General features: G+C 31.3%; 1 protein-coding gene across 2 annotated transcripts in view; it reads right to left on the minus strand.

Moving 5' to 3' along the window:
- LOC129942567 (SOX domain-containing protein dichaete) overlaps window positions 1-18,904 on the minus strand; it is a 103,536-nt gene that overhangs the window by 6,382 nt on the left and 78,250 nt on the right. For both annotated transcript variants that reach the window (XM_056051566.1, XM_056051565.1), the window contains exons 4-6: window positions 10,615-10,681; window positions 10,359-10,486; window positions 3,935-4,020 (exon numbers count right to left, since the gene is read on the minus strand). In XM_056051566.1, coding sequence (XP_055907541.1) covers window positions 3,935-4,020; window positions 10,359-10,486; window positions 10,615-10,681 — 281 coding nt within the window. The remainder of the gene's footprint in view (window positions 1-3,934; window positions 4,021-10,358; window positions 10,487-10,614; window positions 10,682-18,904) is intronic.

An 18,904-nucleotide genomic window follows, 5' to 3' on the forward strand; every position in this document is an offset into this window, starting at 1 on the left:
TGTAAGGCGATCGCCTATTGGTTGTGTAGTTAGGTAACAGGTAGGTAGATGTCTAAAACGAATAAAGAATAGTTCATTGGCGAGCTTAGCTTTATGCAGATAGATAGATAAAACCATGTTTATGATGATAATGAAGGAATGTTATTGGTAGCTAAAAGGTACATACTACATTCCTTCTTTACTATAAGTTTTCAGCGCTAACATGAAGTTTTTACGTTCAGTTTATTTATTTTGTTAAAGTTTAAAAAAATAACAAGCATACGAACAGGTACAAGAAATTGCTATTGATGTTTTGTTTACAGTCAGGCTTTTGTGCGTTTGGGATTTTAGTTATGAAGTGACACGTAAGCAGTAGTTGTAGGAGTCGTACGTAATACTTTTATAAATATGTAGGCATAATGTGTATACGTTGAAAAAGTGATTCTAATAGTAAATACATATATGTACTCTTTCTGGCCCGTTTCTTTAACTTGTACTAAGTTTATATAGGCGAAGGAAAGTAAATCATGTGTGAAACAACCTTCTTCGTAAAGAATAATATTTTAAAATCACATATACATACAAAGTTACCAAGATAATACTTCTTGATAGACACTTTAAAATAGACTGTTGATTAAATATATCATATTCGTTAATCCGATACAGTTGCGCTACATGGGCGGCCATCGTTGGTATTTACAATAATTTTAGTTATAAAAATACATAAATATGTACCAAATGCACTAATTTAGATAAGAGATAATTTTGTCAAAATAATGCGCTCTTTCGGGCTCATGCACAGTTAAAATATAAAAAAAAAACTATTTTAAGATTCAAAATTTCGCCCGAAAAATAAGTTTGTCTTTAAAAATTTAAATGCCATTTTATAAATAAAAAAACATTTGATTTTTCAAATTTTTTTTATGAAAATCGTTAGAGCGGTTTTTTTTTTAAATTAATTTTTTATATATAAAATTTTTCAATTTTGTTCTAAAAATATTTTTGGTAAGCAGTTGTTTAGAGATTGCAAATATACGCTATACGTTTGAATTTCGTAAAAAAAATGTTGAAACGTTTTTGAGATATCGAATTTTGAAAAAATAAAATTCAATATTTTTTTAAAAATCCAAACAATTAAAAATTGCACTTTTGATAATCAAATATTGTTAAAGCAATATAAGAGCTTATTCAGAAAAAAAATTATTGAAATCGGTTTATAAATTGCTGAGAAAATTAAAAAAACAAAATAACGGTTCTATGAGCGGTACCTTTCCTGAGCAATACAAAAATATGGTTTTCTTATAGAAAGAAGCCAAGTTAAAAAATAAAATTTTAGAGAAAATTTAAAAAAAATCTATCGGTTTGTTTTTGAGAAAATTCGAATTTTCGGTTTTTGACCAAAAAAAATGTATGGGAGCCACTGTTAGTTTCGATCTTAAAAAAAAAATGAAAAAAACGCCTAACGCGAATCTACTCAAAACCTTAACTTCTAAGTTTGAACTCAATCGACCCAATGGTTTAGGCTGTAGGAGCGTGGACAGACAGACAAAACCGACCGGACGGAATCGCGGGACCCACTTTTTTCGACTTCTCTACCATCGTAATATCATGTTTGATTAAAATCTCGAGTTCGAAATTTTGCACGAATGCAAAACTTGCCATATAGTTCCTATATGTCGCAAGTAAAAAATATAACATGTGTTGGAAAATGTTCTGTGCTAATAAGAAAAGTTTAGAAATTTGGTGGCACTTGACAGCTTGTGGAAAACGAGGGGATAGAGATTTAATCTATTTCATCCATTCCTAAGTAATAGTAATGCGAGTAATGTACAAGACCTGATGATTTTATGTCTAATTTATATGACTATAATAAGAGAAGCTCTTTTCATGCCAAGAATTTCTTTGTTTAGGATTTGCCAATTGCAAACAACTTATTAGGTGGCACATGAAATAATTAAACCTACACCTCTTGCATGACAGTCCTATCCGTATTAAATATATGAACAAAATTTGGATCCAATTTGGATTCGGTACCGTTTTCTTAGTGCTTTTAACGACTTTAAGTAACATATCATTAATTTTGGATAAAAAATGAGTAAAAGCTGATAAAAAAAGAGGTAAGTTATTATGTTATCATTTATTTATGCAGATACCTACCTGAAACCCCATTAATAAAAATTAACAAAACGAGATACCTTTTGAAATTTTCAGGCTTGTAATTTTTTGTTCAAAAATCCTTAGATTTAAACAAGTTTTTCATATTTCCTAACTTAGAAGCTGTACTGCAACCATTGTTATTATTAGAATATTTTTAAAGTGCGTTTGCTGTTGGTAAAAATGGTTTGCTCCAATTTTCTATTGGAAGATACATTCTAAAACGAGAAACATTTTTTAGGATTCTCGAGTTCAAATAGAACCCTTTCAATAATTACATTTCTTATTAATAATTTCAATCATTCATTCTGTTATATTGAAAAATTAACAAAACGAGATACCTTTTGAAATTTTCAGGCTTGTAATTTTTTGTTCAAAAATCCTTAGATTTAAACAAGTTTTTCATATTTCCTAACTTAGAAGCTGTACTGCAACCATTGTTATTATTAGAATATTTTTAAAGTGCGTTTGCTGTTGGTAAAAATGGTTTGCTCCAATTTTCTATTGGAAGATACATTCTAAAACGAGAAACATTTTTTAGGATTCTCGAGTTCAAATAGAACCCTTTCAATAATTACATTTCTTATTAATAATTTCAATCATTCATTCTGTTATATTGAAATTGGAGCGCTTTTCTTTCTTTTCTTTTTTTTCCAAAACTTTGATCACAATCGTATTTAATTATAACCATAACCTTATTTTCCCAAACATATATAAAAAAGTTGGTATTTCCTGCAATGATGGTCTTCCACCTCAATCCTTTCTTATAAATTCAAATAAAAAGGTACATAATTGGAAAATTACACGGTAAAATGGGGCGTTTCCCTCAAATCAATCGATAACCATCAAAGAAATAATAACGTCGACGAACGACCGCGACGCGACGACGACGCACGGGACGGGACGGATGGTCGTTCTATTGAATTAAATGAACAAACAAACATGTGAAATAAAAGTAACAAAAATAAAGAAACTCTTTTCTTCAAACCTTTTATCCAATTTATAACTCTATATTTTTATAACAATATGAAATATAATTTTTTTGAAAACACACTCTGCGAGTGAGTGTTGCAGGTGCTCTAGAAACCGCATAGGTACCCTTTTCCATTTTTTAATGCAATTATAAAATATATTGCTCTTATGCAAGGTACAGGGTATCTCTATAGACGAGACGGAATGCGGACGAACGGATGGACGAAGAACGAAATTATTCAAAACCTTGAATAAACAAGGTGTTGAAATGATGATTGAAACGTTTTAAAATAATTGACGAGCACACAAAATGATGAGAGAGGGGGCGGTATTGCTACTGTCTTGCTTGGTTATCGCATTTGGCTACGTCTATACAGACAGGTATGTTTTTTTTTAGCAGGTTACTGGTACCTATATCGCAATTAATAATTCATCTAGATTTGAATGAAATTTCTTTTTGTTTGTTTATAAAATGTCTGTTGGGTTTTAATATAAAAAAAGAAAAACAAAACTCATAAAAGTGGTTAAGAGGTGGAGGTTAAGGTACCTTTCATCACATTTAATATATCAAAGGCGTCAGGGATGATTTTATTTCTCGCAACCATAAAATTATATGTAAGGTTTCTTTTCGACACTTTGACAGAAAATAATTTTGTAATTATTTAACGTGTTTATGATTTTGATTGAAGTGCTTTAAGTCTTGAATGGGATGCGGAATATCCCAGTTTGTATATATTATTGGAGGTGTTTCCTCTTTTATGTTTATCTTTACAAAGAGTTAAGAAGAATTTCATATAAATATAATTTTTGTTTGTTTCGCTTTGCTTACCTGTGATGTTGGCGGATTTGATTGTGAGAGATGACTTCCTAAATGATATGCTGCTGGTCCTGGTGCAAAATATCCAGGTGTTATGCCTTTGAAAATAAGTAAACAACAAGAGAATTTTAATGACGGTTAAATAACAATTTAATATAGAATATAACTATTTTTCACTTCTTTTATAAGATGATGTTAACAACCCTACAGAAAAGAAATGGATCAATAAAGCTTATCAATGTTCCTCTGTCATTGAATAAGAATTTCACAAATATTACTGGTGGACAAAGTTTTGTTCCTGGCAATTAATTGCACTTTTTCAATGGTTTTTAATTCAAATTTAATCCAAAATCACTCATGAAGAATTTTTTCTTCAACATAATTCGTGTGGTTTTCTTATCTTTAGCTGCAATATTCAAGTTAAATATTTATAGTATTTCAAAAAGTTCTTGTAAAGTCTTCATAGGTTATAAGATTTTACGTGTGTTACAGAAATATAATAAGGACAAGCTGAATCAATTATGCAAAAGCAGTTAACAGAAATTGACAAAACGGTTTGAAATTAATTTTTTGCTTTTGTAAAGAATCTGTCGTTATTTAAGGGTTTTGAAATTTATTCAAAAAACCTAAAAACAGCAAGTTTGAAAATTTGGACACATAGTAAAAATCAAAGTTAAAGAACCAAAAATTTACTCCAAAATGTATTTTTCGAAACTTTGAAGGATTTTCATTGAAGGTGAGGGTAAATTATACAATAACTCCTTATGCATTAATATCAAAGACAGAAAGTGAAATATATAAAACCTATTACTTTCATGAAAAAAGTTCTAAAAACTCCTAAGAATAGAGAATTGAAAAAAGTCAAAAATTTACTTTTTTTTTTATTTCCCTTAAGAAATTAGTAGTCCTAATGAACTTACAATAAACCGAACCTATGAATTTGATTTTTATTCATAGTCGTTGACGCTATTCCATTATACAGTAAAATGAATTGGAACTAACATGTGTTTATTTAATAAATTCAAGTTGTCTCAATTTTTAAAATGTTAGGAGTTCTTTCCAATAGCCGTCTTCTTTTTGTTACACATAGTTATAAGTAAAAAGAGAACGCTTTACTCATTATCATATATCACTTTAAAATTTGATATCATTTCCACTGTCAATAGGAGACATGTTACTTCAAACAAATATCTACCGTGTTCCTAATAAGGCCCATGAAAGTCTTGAGTGGACCTTATTGAAAATTTTCGTTCCATTTATTTGCACTTATTTTCAGCAAAAGTGGCACAGCGAAATGAACGAGCAAGCTGGAGCGGAACCGAAATGGAAAATGCAATACAATCTGTAAGAGGGTAATTGTTACTTTAATGTTAATAAAACGACTCTCAGGAACCACATACAGAGCGGTTCAATAATAAAAATTGAGTCGGCCACCCACATTCACTACCGAACAGGAAAAGGATTTGTGCAACAGAGTTGTGAGATTGGCTCAAATTGGTATGCCGTTTACACAAAAAGTAGTAAGGGATCAAGTCGCAGTTTTTTGTGAGGCCAAGAACATCGCCAACTGTTTCAGCAGGCCGGGAAATTTGGCAGAAAAAACGTGGATGAACTTGTTTATGAAGCAAAACACAGAGTTGACAATTAGAAAGGCTCAATTCATGATCCCACTAGGGCCAAGAAAGTAAATAAGCATATCGTGGCTGACCACTTCACAAAACTGCAGGTCCTGCTAAATAGAATAAGCATAAAGCACAGAGCCGAATCCATCTACAACACGGATAAAAAAGGCATGAGGAAAGTGTTGCCAGTGAAGGCTGCGGTAACGCCATAGGAACTGCAATTCCAGCATAATTTCTGGTTCCACACTAATTTTTAGTTTTAAGTTTTTTAGTTCCATTTTGTCAAGAAGACATTTTAAAACTCTCCTTGAAATATATTATACAGTATATGTATCTCTGTTATAAAAATAATTACTTAAATTTAACTTTTTCAGGAAGAAATTCAACATTGTCTGACAAAAAAAACGTATTGGACTTATTTGCAACACAGGTTCCTAATATGGCGCAACGGAAGTTTTTTTTAAGTTATGGCAAAAAATACATTGAGCAGCTTTTTTTGAACTTAAGTTCCCATATAATTTTGTAGTAAACACACCCTTTATAAAGTCCGAAAAGCTGGAAACACCATGATCAAAGGAATAAACAGGAATTTCAAAATTCTTAAAATTAGGGATCTTTTTGAGCTATTTATTTTCTCTAACCCCGGCTTTATTAAAAAAAATCTTGCCTCTTAAAATTTTAGTGATCATAATTTATCGTTAAACAACAGTACATCTAAAGACCCATAATCGCAAGGGCTATTTTTTGGTTCCTAAGTTCGTGGAACTCCAGATTGGTTTCTCAAACCATTACCCCCCTAAATTAAGGCACTATTTAACTGAATCCTACATTTTACATTTCGAAATCCTATATTCACAAAATATTTTTACTGAATACTAAATGTTTGGATTCAATCAAATTATCATTTGTTAAGATTTGAAAGGGTTGGGGTCGAAATATTTATAGGAACATGATCTGTACTCAAAACTGTATTACGACATTCTGTACGTACAAAATATTGTATGGTCAAAATGTTGCAAGTCAAAATTCTATGTTTCAAAATTATGTCTATCTATCTTTTTCAGCTTATAAACATCAGTTTAATGGAAACAAAACACGATATTTTTTAAGAATTAAGTATCAGAAAAATTTTACATTTAGCAAAACGTTTTAAGAACTGACATAAATCTTTAACCCTTTAAAAAAATAAAAAAATGTATTAAATAAATAATTTACTGGACTTTTTTTTTTATAAAGTAGTCTCCGAGATTACCTTCTATGTTTTTTTTATTGGCAACTTAAAATTTATACCAAAGTTATTGGAAAATGTCAATTCGATCCGTTCGGTCTAGTCTACAATTTAAGAGAAGTTTTTTTTTTGTGAAAAAGTGTTTTTTATCATTTTAAAGTGTGAATTAATTATTGTTTGGTAAGTAAACTGCTATAATACACAATTATCTTACCACTTGTCATCTTGCATAGACTTATTATTGATGATAAGTAAAAAGGGACACCTTTGTCCCAGTGGGCGTATACTATTTATGAGAAATAGTTTACCAATAGTAATTATAATTTTTGTCATTTACTTTAATTCTTTTATTCATATTTTTGCAGATTGTGTTTCTTAGAGGCCTTGGAGTTCTCGAAATAAGGGCGAATGAATTCCAACCGATTTTGACGTACAGCCTAAATGTTTTTCATTACGTCGATTTTGATTTTAGAAAGGTGCAAATCTTACAAGAATTTGAGTCCGATCAATCGACACCTTTTGACATCTTCTGTTCAACAACAGATTTCAAGGCATTAGTTCAGCATTAAGTGATAGAATCAGTTCGTTACGCACATCAATATGGACGGGAATTCACCATCGAAAGTGATGAAATGAATGCATTACTTGGCATGAAATTTGTTATTTCGTATCATACCTTGCCATCATTGAGAGATTATTGGTCTACAGAACCTGACATGGGAGTACCTTTCATAGACAATGTAACGCCAAGAGTTCTATTTGAAGATATACGGAGAAACTTGCATTTTTGCAACAATGAAGAAGACAGAGTCCCAAATACCCTAAATTATGACAGCGAACAAAATTCTGCGAGTGTTAGAACACTTCAATACGTCATTTCAAAAGGCCCTCAGCAACACCCGACAACAGCCAATTGACGAACATATGATAAAATTCAAGGGACATAATGTTATGAAACAATACATACAGAAGCTTGTCAAATGAGGATTCAAGTTATTGTGTAGATATGATTCAGAAATAGATTACCTATTTGAGTTTGATCTATATACAGGTGGCCTTGGTGAATCAGTTGTACTTTAGCTTACAGAAAAGCTGGAAGGCCTGGTATGCGAAACATACATACATTGACAACTTTTCAATTCACCCTTGCTTCATATCAGCTTATTGGCCGGAATACGAAGTCGAGCGGGACAGTTCGAAGAAACCGAAAATATTTTCCAAAGACTGCATAAGTTGATACAAAAATGAAGAGGAATCACATATATGAAATGTATGAATAACAATGGAGTTGACCAGCTATTTGTTACCTGTTGAAAAATATGTATTTAAACGCCGCAAAGCTGGCTCAGCAGTGGTGTAAATCTCATGGATCAACGTAAGGTTTGCTACGAACTTGATCGAAGACTAAAAAACATGTAAAAACTACCTTCGATTACTTTTTGACATTTCGGTAAATAACGCACACACGGTCTACAGTAGATTCACTACGAAAAAAAAATAGAAGGAAGTCTGTCGACCAGCCTGCAGTTCAGACAAGTTGTACCTCGGAGTTTGGTAAGTGATTATACCGTCAGACAGACAACGAGGTATTCCGACTTAAAAACAACTTTGGTACGAAAATCTGTAAAACTAGAGTTAACCTCGCATCCGATGGATAAATCAAGTGTGAGGAAGCGGTGCGTATAATACTGGGCGCAGAACAAAATAGAAGATTGTACAAACAATACTTGTGTCGTATGTAAAGTTCACCTTTGCTTTACCAATGCAAGAAATTGTTTTTCGGAGTATCACAAATAAAAAAAACAATTTTCATGTCTAATAAATATATAAAAACGAAATATAAACAAAATGCGCGTTTCAATTAACCGACCATAGGAACATATAAGTTCCAAATAACTTCAAAAAAAAGGTTACAATTTCTCAAATTTTGATTTTGAAATTTGATTTTTAGAAGATCAATTGATCACTGTAAATAGCCTAAATGATCTTATTTAATCTCATAATGTAATGGTCATGAGAGGGACAAATTTAGACAAATTACTCTTCAATTTATATTTAAAAAAAATCTTTGTTCAAATTTCATGAAATTTGTTAGAAAAACTAAATTACTTTCCAAAATACTAGAATATTGGTTAATATCTTTGACAGAAAATATTAATTTTCAGTTCTTGTTCGAAGCTCTAAAAATAACGCAAGTTGTTTTGTAACAAAAACTATTATTTTGAAAATTTTAGGGGCACCAACAGATAATTAGTATTTTGGAATAAATAATGAAACAAATCTCAAAGGGTTTTACCATAACTTGAACAGCTGCTTCTTTTGAAGCTGTTATCTTTTTACATTTGACAAACGCCATTACTAAAGTAAATGATACACATTTCAGTATCGTTTTGAAATTGCTAAAATTTACTACATTTTTCACTAACAATTCGCTTAGAAGTTCGAAGTTTTGCAAAAAAATTATCGTGACCTTTAGATATTTTCTTTGGATACTTTGGTCTAAGCCAATGTTCCACAATCGATTTAACATTTTTAATATAGAATTTAGAACTTATCCAAGACTATATATAAAGTTTTCCATATTTTAAAGGCTTCCTAAGATAAATCTTATTGAAATAATGTAGAGGAGGACAACGCTAACAGCTTCATCATAATCTCAACATTTTAGCTAAAATTTAGTTCCCTTAGAAACATTGCCATAAATTGGGATGTTTTGAACAACAACAACAACATCTTTTTGGCTTCATAAGTCAAATTACATAGTTCATGGTTTCAAATATTATGCATGTACATATGTATGTTCACAAGTATGACATTCAAATACCGTGAAATATTATAGTCCCAAACTAAACTACAGCGAGTCAAAATTTGTCATTTCGCTTCATGAATTCCATCAGCATGCTATATTGCATTGAATTCCCCAGTCAATGGAAAATATTTAAACAACCTTACATCAACCGCATGCACTATACATTGCCTTCAACGGAACCTTCTAACAACGGAAGCATATTGTATGTTTCCTAAAGACGAATTGTTTTATGTCACGATACAAAGGACCCAAGGAAACAAATTATTATATGAACACACGAGTAAATGGTAGCAAGTGCACCCAACCAATGTCTAACTTCTCCCTTCCTATTCTTCAAGGAAACCTCTTGTATGAAGTGTATATTCCTTATAGAGCTAGTGCCAGCGAGGATATACCACGTCTTCTAAAGCTTAGGTCTAAAATAATTATTACCAGAGAAGAAAACCCATTTGGAGCGAGGACTAAAATTACCAGTTGTCATATACCATTTCTTCTTCTCTCCTGGAAGCAAAATCAACACAATAAACAAAAACAAAAACCAAGTAACACGAAAAACCAAAAACTATACAATACAACATCGTCCTGCATATACATAGTTGTATAGTTGTCCCTTGACAATTTTCACTATTCATGTGAAATTCTTAATCCTTTTCCATTTGCATAATTGCGTATAGTTGCGGAAAATAAGGATATCTTAAGAACTAATATATGTTAACTTGCATAGGAGTATGTGGTATGAATTAAAATTTTGTTGACATCACATACTATAACACCCACCTGCCCGTAATGCCTCCACTGGCACTGATGGATATGGCATTGGATATGGATAACCGTCACGTCGAAGAGCTTTCGGCTTTCGTCTAGGACGATATTTGTAATCCGGATGCTCCTTCATATGCATAGCACTGTTAATTGAAAATTATTTTATTATAATTATTCTAGTTTATTAATAAGAAATAATATTAACATAAAGTAAAGACAAGAAAATATTTATTTAGTTGTGTGTATGTACATATATTTAATATGGTCTTACCGAAGTCGTTTGGCTTCATCTATGAAAGGTCGTTTTTCATCCTCCGTTAGCAGCTTCCACTCCGCTCCTTTTGTAGAAATGAAAATAGTGAAGAAATAAATTAGCAAAAATAATAGTTAGCCATATTAATTAAATTCTTAATAATAATTGGATAGACAATTTTACACAATTTTAAACAAGCAAAATTAATTAAAATAGAATATTTTTTAAATAAATAAAAGAAATTGGGTGGCGCAGCAGTTCGTTGTGAAACAGGGCCTAGTGACTTACAACTCTCAACCATTTCTGTGTGCGAGTACTGTTGTATGGAAGAATGGAAGGGACCTACAATTTTAGGCTGAATCCGAAGGGCTAATTTAAGAAAGCACTTTTTCATGACAAGATTTACTCTTGAAGAATTTGTCAATTCCTCGCAAGAGGCAGTACCCGCGCAAATTAATTTTTTTTAAATTAAAGTGGCACAGGCATGGATTGAACCCAAGACCCCTTGCATGACAGTCCAACCATCATGCCACGGGTACTACAGAATATTTTTTACCCTTATATAATATTTCAAAAATGTATTTCTAGTCCGCCGAAGATAGAGAAACTTTCAAATATTTTGTTCGCAAATAATTGTAGATTTTAAAAATTTTTTATATAAGCTACAATTTTGTACTTCAAACGGTTTTGGAAAAATTCAAGATTTTCTTATAATGAAGAAATTTCAAAAGTGAGTTTCCAAAATCCAAAAGCAAAAATTTTCAGAGATTTTTACTCACCTGAAAACAGACGAATCCCCCGATAATAAGGATTTTTTAGTTCAAGTATATTTTTTTGTATTATTCAATATTTCGTTAAAAATTAAATTTTTATTATTAAATTATTAAACAAATAAGCTTTTAAGTAGCTTCAATAGCTACAAAAATGAAATTTTTGCGACTTAAAGAAGCTAAAGATTTGGATATTGACCAAACTTAAAATTTAAACTTATTTTAGCAGAAGATTTTATTACTAAAAACCCATGTCAGCATTTAATTAGCTATACAATTTCTGAGATTAAAATTTTTGGATTTCGACACAAGTTCGCAAAAGAGATGGCAACTATCAAACAAACAACTATCTACCAATAATCTTAAAGGAATCTTTACTTTTTTCTCGTTTCTCTTAAACAAGTTACAATGTTACAATGACATTTTAAATTATTAGATTTGTTTTTCAGACTTACATAGGTTTGTTAGACAGGATTTTTACCCAACTGTCAATAACTGCTCAGAAGTGTTCAGAAGCATCTTTTTAATAGTTGGAATTGTTTAAGTATAGTTACCAAATGATTACAATTTAAGAACAGACGAAAATAGTCTGTTTAAAATTTTTAACCTGTATATTTTCCCTTAAATTAAATTTACAAATTTAAATTTATTAAAAATTGTATGCTTAAATATTTCGCTACAGGGCCGAATACATGTTTCCCGACCGAGCAGGGACATTATGGGATAATCACAAAGATTCAATGACTGATAAGTGATAATATATTTCATCAACATCGTACACGCTGTAACGATCTTACGATAGTATTCAGTGACGCTATGTACAACGAAGCTTTGATTGCTATTGAGGATCTTTGCATTATCATTACCAACTATCAACTCAGTCATTTCGGTATTCATTCTCCAAATCGAAAATTTAATAGACACTGAATGAAATAGTGAACTACAATAAATACTGTAGAAATGGCAGCGATTTTTGCTCGCAATGTACCACTAATGAATGAAGAACAAACAACCATTTATAACCACATCAATGTGCAGTTTCGGCAGGGATGACAGGGATCAAATAATGATATCGGATTGGCAGTTTCATCTTCTTGCATTGAGCCAACTTTATTTAATGGAGGCAGAACATCTTATTCAGCATTTAAACGGACACAACATTTTTAAAATAACCCAGACGCGTTGTGCAATATAAAAAAACAATCATCCATGCCCGCAGTGCTGAAACGGCGTAAAATTATCATGTCGCATGAATGCACTATGGCACACAAACCTTCGTTTGAGGCTTTGAACAGGAAATTGAAAGATATTAATAAAAACAACGACATACTATTTGGCAGCACGCTTTTTAGGTGATTTCAGACAAACACTTCCCGTTATTACGCGTTTAATGTTCACTGATGAGATCAACGCGTCCTTAAAATCATCGCCACTGTGGCGTTATGTTGAAAAGCACAACTGAAAGTAAATATGCGTGTTCAAATGCTTCAAGATCCATCCGCTGAAACATTCTCAAAACAACTGTTAAAAGCAAAAGTTACTACAGATGAAACTGGATGCATAAAATTACTGGTCGATTTCTGCACGTTTATTGATGCACAAGACGCTCTCATTGACCTCAAGGTACAACATTTGTTCTCAGGAGACTTGGTGTCTATTGATACAGTTTGTGATGCTTCCACAGAATTTACAACTGAAGGTTGAATCTCCGGTAATTTTGCTTCGTAATTTGAAACCAACCGCACGCGATTAGTAATTAAAAAATTAATAAAAAAAGTTATTCAAGCCATAATTCTAAATGGTAAATTCCGAGGTGAAAATATATTATTACCACGAATGGCTATTATACCCCATGTGGCAATTCAATTCAAACGCCTTAAATTTTCAACTAGATTGACATTTGCAATGACTATTAATAAGGCTCAAGGCCAAACGATGTATGTCTGCGGCATAGCTTTGAGCACTTCATGTTTTTCACACAGACAACTATTCGTGGCTTGCTCGTGAGTAAGCAAAGCATAGTGCTTTCTCAAATTAGCTGTTCAGATTCGACATATAAACTGTAGGTCCCCTAAATTTTTGACAACATTACTCGCACATAGGAATGGTAGAGAGTTGTCAGTCACTAGGCCCTAGTTCTCAACGAACTGTTGTGCCACCCAATTTATTTATTGTAGATGAGATCACAAAAAATATTGTACACTCTGTTGCATTAATATATTGATATTGTTTATTTTTTGTAGTATTGTCATAGTAAGCGATATGTACATAATTTTAAAGAATTAATTTTAATAAATAAAAAAAATTGTTTGGTGATTTGTTATTTTAATATTTTTAGAGTGCTCTATACCTCTAGCAATTATATAACAAAGCCTTACACACTTACAATAAGTTAGCTATTTATTCCTAGCAAAATATTCTCTAGATATTTTTTATATCACAAAGCAACGTTTGGCGGGTCAGCTAGTTATTGTATATTTTTGTTTATAAAATTTAAATAAATATTTACAGTTTCTAATGGAAAATAAAATGGTTTTTATAATAGTTTATTAAATATTGCACAGTTAGTTCAATACTAGGCTAGTGAAAACAAAACCAACTTTACAAATACATTAAGTTTTTTAGACTTTCTAAAATATTGCAAGTATTGGTAGCAAACTCCTTGTTTTAAATCATTTCAGTACATCTTCCAGGCATGGAGTCATTAAAAAATCTTATTATGCTGTTTGTATTACTTTCCCAAGCCAATTTACCGTATTGGACGTGTGCTTTGGGTCGCTGTTTTGCTGAACTACCCATTTCAGAGGCAACTGATCCTCAGCGTGTGGCAGCATTAGATTTTGCAGAATGTCACGGTACATAAAACGATAAATTCTACCATCTATTTGATGAATCCGTCCCAGACCATGATCATCACGTTACCTCCTTCGTGTTTCACTGTAGGTTTGGTGTAAAGTGGATTTAGTGCTTCTTTGGCTGGTCTGCGAAAACAACGGAAGCCATTAGAATCCTTGAAATTGAATTTGCACATTTTTGATTGATTACAGCTTTGAAAGATTTTTGTCCACCTTAAACAGCTCGTCTCCAAATTGCTCTCTCGCTTACGTTCAGGTCTGGTTGATATAAAAGAATCTTTTTTTGATTGATTTATTATTGCAGAATCCTATCGTTTTGTTGTTTTTCTTGGTCTGCCACCTCGATGAACCGTTTGGAATGACTTTTTCGATTTGTAAAATTGTATTAATCGACAATATTCTGATTTTGGAATGGAATATTTTCCGACTTTTCTTTTTAGAAACAAATTTACATGATTTGTTTAAGTTATTCATTATTGACTTATGTTGTTGATTTTTATTTCTTTGGCGTTAGGTTAAAAAGTCTTACAAAAAAGGAATTGTAGGTTTTCACTAATTGTAACTGTCTTTCTTGATTCTTTTGATAATACTCGTACTAACAACTTGAGTCTAAAACAACTGCTAAATATTGTTTAAATTTAGTCCTTAGGCAACAAGACAAGATAGTTCATATTTGTTTTAATATTTACGTGACCAGTTATCGACTAAAGTGCTTTTCGTCTAACGTTAAAGATTTAAACTTTAGCTTAGCTGTCGGCTTAGTTGACTTTTGAATTATATACAAAAATACACAATAAATAATATTGTATACAAATTATTCCACAGAAACTAAGACAATCATAATAATTTTGTTTTTTTTTTAATGTGCTCAAACATTTCAATGTCATTATAACGTGGGTAAAGAGGTTCTGGCTACTCTAAAACATAAAGCATCCAGAATATTCGGATTTAAAAAATGACCAATGATGAATTTAAGAATTGCCCGCCCAATAAATAAGTTCTCCATTATATTTAAAGTTATATTAAAAATATGGAATAATCAGAAATGTCACTCATATATATATTCTAATTGCTTCTATCCATAATTATTTTTTAGTTATTTTAATACTTTAAGAAATGACTAATTAAATGTTCTTCAGATTCATAAAATTGTTATTTTTTTAAGCTCAAAGTTTTTCATAATTAAAAAAAAAATTGAATTTTAAATATTAAAAGTTTCGCAGGTTATTCTTATACTTTTCAGATTCGTAAGCAGTCATCTAAAAAATCCAAGAAAATTAAATTAAATAATGGCCTTACTTCAAAATAAAATCTTACTTAGTGTGGAACTTTGTGGAGAGCTCCACATGTACATTGTACACACTTAAGTAAAGCAAGAAATTGATGGTGGTTAAAAGGGGTGAAGTTAAGGTTTTTCCAAATTACTTAGAAACTACAGAATTTTTCGGAAAGGTAGTTGTGCAGCCCAGGTAATCCCACATCAAATATGATTATTACACATTTTTCTTGGTCTGATTGAAAGATTTTGACAAAATCGGTAAAAATACTGGGGTGCAGCACATACAGCCAACAAATTGTGAGAACAAATGTTGTGTTTAATGAGGCACTTACATTTTTGGGTTATTTTTGGAAACACATTTTTTATTAAAAACCACCTTTAATTTTTCGGACGTTTTCAGGACACATACATAAAGCTAAGCAGGACATATAAATAAACAAATTTCGATTTTGTCGGACTTTTTCGAAGTGAATAAGGCGTTCTTCTTGACTAGAGTTCAATTCATAGTCATCAATCACTTTCTTCTAATGCAGCAAATTGCATCAGAAAACAACTTGAAATTTCCTAACTTAGTGCCTAACTACATGGAAAAGCTCATTAGTTATTAAGTATACCATTTTTTAAAAATTTATTAAAACTATTAGTCTTTGAAAGTAAATAAATTCAATAAGTAGGTAGATATTTATAAATTAATGTTCCTTTTCTTTCGATTTATTTGAAAAGCTAAAGTAAAGGGCTATTGTCAAACTTTGTTTTTTTCCCTGCATAACTTCTTTATTCCCCCAAATTTTGTTTCTTATTGTTAAGGAGACAGTGGAAAAAAGAACTGACAACAATAACGATAAACAAAATCATTTCTTGTAACTTTTATTATTTGTATTTTAGCACAGGCTTTTGTTTGCTCTTACATAAATACGTACGAAAATTGTCCTTTGTTCGCATTTTTTGGGTTGTGCTAGTTGCCCCATGAAATTTTAGCTTTATGAAGCCATTTTGTTATTTTCTATTGTCATCGTGTCTTTTTATTTTCCCCCTTATAAAAAAAGTATCAAAACCCACCACTCATAATTTTTGAAAGTTTTTGTCTCCCCCAAAAAACCTTTAATACAGAACAAATTTCAATTTCTTCTCCTTACAACTGTGCTGTAAATAATAAGAATTTAATTTGAACATTTCTACAAACATAGGCACCAAGATAGACTGGGTTTTGTCGTAGGTCGTTGTAACCGTCATCTACGTCAATGCTTTGTTCCGTAAAATTCTTCAAACTCATACTCTCTATCGCGCTATCCTCCTTCGTCGTCATTGGAAAGGTAGTTAGAGGTTTAGATGGAATTATGTTATTATTACAGCCACCCAGACAAGAACTCACATCCTTTTTGGCAACCTGTAACAATATCAAATTGTTAAGTAGCTCAATTGCAGCCTGTTGAAAGTATAAGACCATCATACCTACATTCTGATGCCTAAATAATAGGCGAGCAAATTCGGTTACGAGGATAAGCGCACTCATTGCTGCCGCTCTGAATTATACGAAATCCTAAAAGGACGTCTTCAACACTTGTCTTTCGTTAGCAGAAGCAAAGTATATTATCTCAAAATGTGTGCATGGTCTCTGAAAGGACTCACTTCTTCTCTCCGCACCAATGACGACACGACAACTATACGATTCCCCATCCATGTACAGTTGTCTAGTTCTCTGTATATTTACTTTGATCCTTGAGTGGTAGATTGCAGAGCAACGAGAAACCACAAACAAAAGCAAACAAACCGTTTTAAGGATTATACCTACATTATAGTGAAGTTATGAAACAGGCGATATCTGAAGGGCCAGGTGCTAGGATACCAACTTATTGGGGGCGAAATCATTACGTATACTCTTATGTGTAATGTGGTAGCTTTTGTATTGACTTATAACACCTTTCAATGTCGACTACGACGACAACGATGGTATCCTTAGGGAATATTTAGCAAGGATGGGTAAGAAGTTAATATAGAATAGACAAATTTATAAGTGGACAGGACATGTTGTGTCTACACCTGGTCTATCAACGACGATACGGTGAAGGCGGTTTAATATTTACCTAGCGCTGTCTTTCTCTACTTTCACGTACAATGAAAGACATCATAACTACTTGTACTTATGCCTTGGCCACTTTGCTAAATGATTGTTGGAAATATTGTTTCTTGTTACTCGTGCAAAGGATATTGTCCATTTAACTAGTAATCTTTGTCACTGTCTTGTTGTCACCGTGTCGTCGTCGTCTTCGTCGGAGAGAGAATGTATGGTTTTGACATTGCAATACAAAAGTTAAATGGCAGAGGCTAAATAAATAGGGGAGCATCTCTATAACTATTTACGTTCGATACAATACATAATTGATGTTATGAAAGGACAACAGAAAGTTAAAAAATTATTTTTAATTTTATTTTAAATGGCGTCCAATGCCAGTTTCATATAATATTAATTTTAGGCTAGAAATTGAAAATAAATTGTTTTTTTTTATAGATAACATATGTTCAAAGTTAATTTTTCTGGATTAAGTCTCAGGTGAACTTTTACAATTGTATTCAATTGAATAAACTGTAAATTAACTTATTTTAATAGCAAACAGAATAATAAACTCACAACCGAAAATTGAAGTTATCAATATTAGACGTTGTTTATGATGTTGTCAATAAAAAAATTACCTGGTTTTGGACTCTAAGACTTATTTTCATCGAGAAACTCATGTTAAAATATACAACCTTGCGTATGTCTTGTAAAGGTTATTATGTTTTGAAAATAAACGAATTTAAAATGTCACCTTGAATATTTTAGGAATAAAAAACTATTTTATCTCCAAAACAATTTTGTGCAACGAAAAATAACGTTTTTAACATCTGGTCAAATTTTGAGAAAAATCGAATTGGCAGTTTTTTTTTATGAAAAACGTTACTCAAAGTTGGTAAAAATTGATTTTCGACTCGAATATCTTTTCAAAAACTTGAGATTTCATCTTTTAAAAAATATTGTTGTCGAATTGACAGTTTTTTTTACAAAAAATAAAAACTCAAAAGAAAATTTATCAAAAGTTGGTAAATTGATTGACAGTTTTTTTTACAAAAAATCAAAACAATACTAATACTTGATAAAAGTTTAGTTTCGACTCAAATAGATTTTCAAAAATTAAAAATATTGTCTTCAAACTTTTTTTATTTCACAGAAAATATTGTTTTCGATATTCAGTTGTTTTTTTTTGTAAAAATCCAACAGTCCGGTTTTTTGATACAAAAATAAAATCTACAAGAAATAGTACACAAATTTGGTAAAAATTGATGTTCGGTTCTTGATGCCTTACAGATTAATTTGCTTATTGAATTTCCTACAGAAATATGACATTAATTTGTTTGTACTTGTTTTA

This window comes from Eupeodes corollae, chromosome 1 (assembly GCF_945859685.1).
Source record: "Eupeodes corollae chromosome 1, idEupCoro1.1, whole genome shotgun sequence".
Lineage (NCBI taxonomy): Eukaryota > Metazoa > Arthropoda > Insecta > Diptera > Syrphidae > Eupeodes > Eupeodes corollae.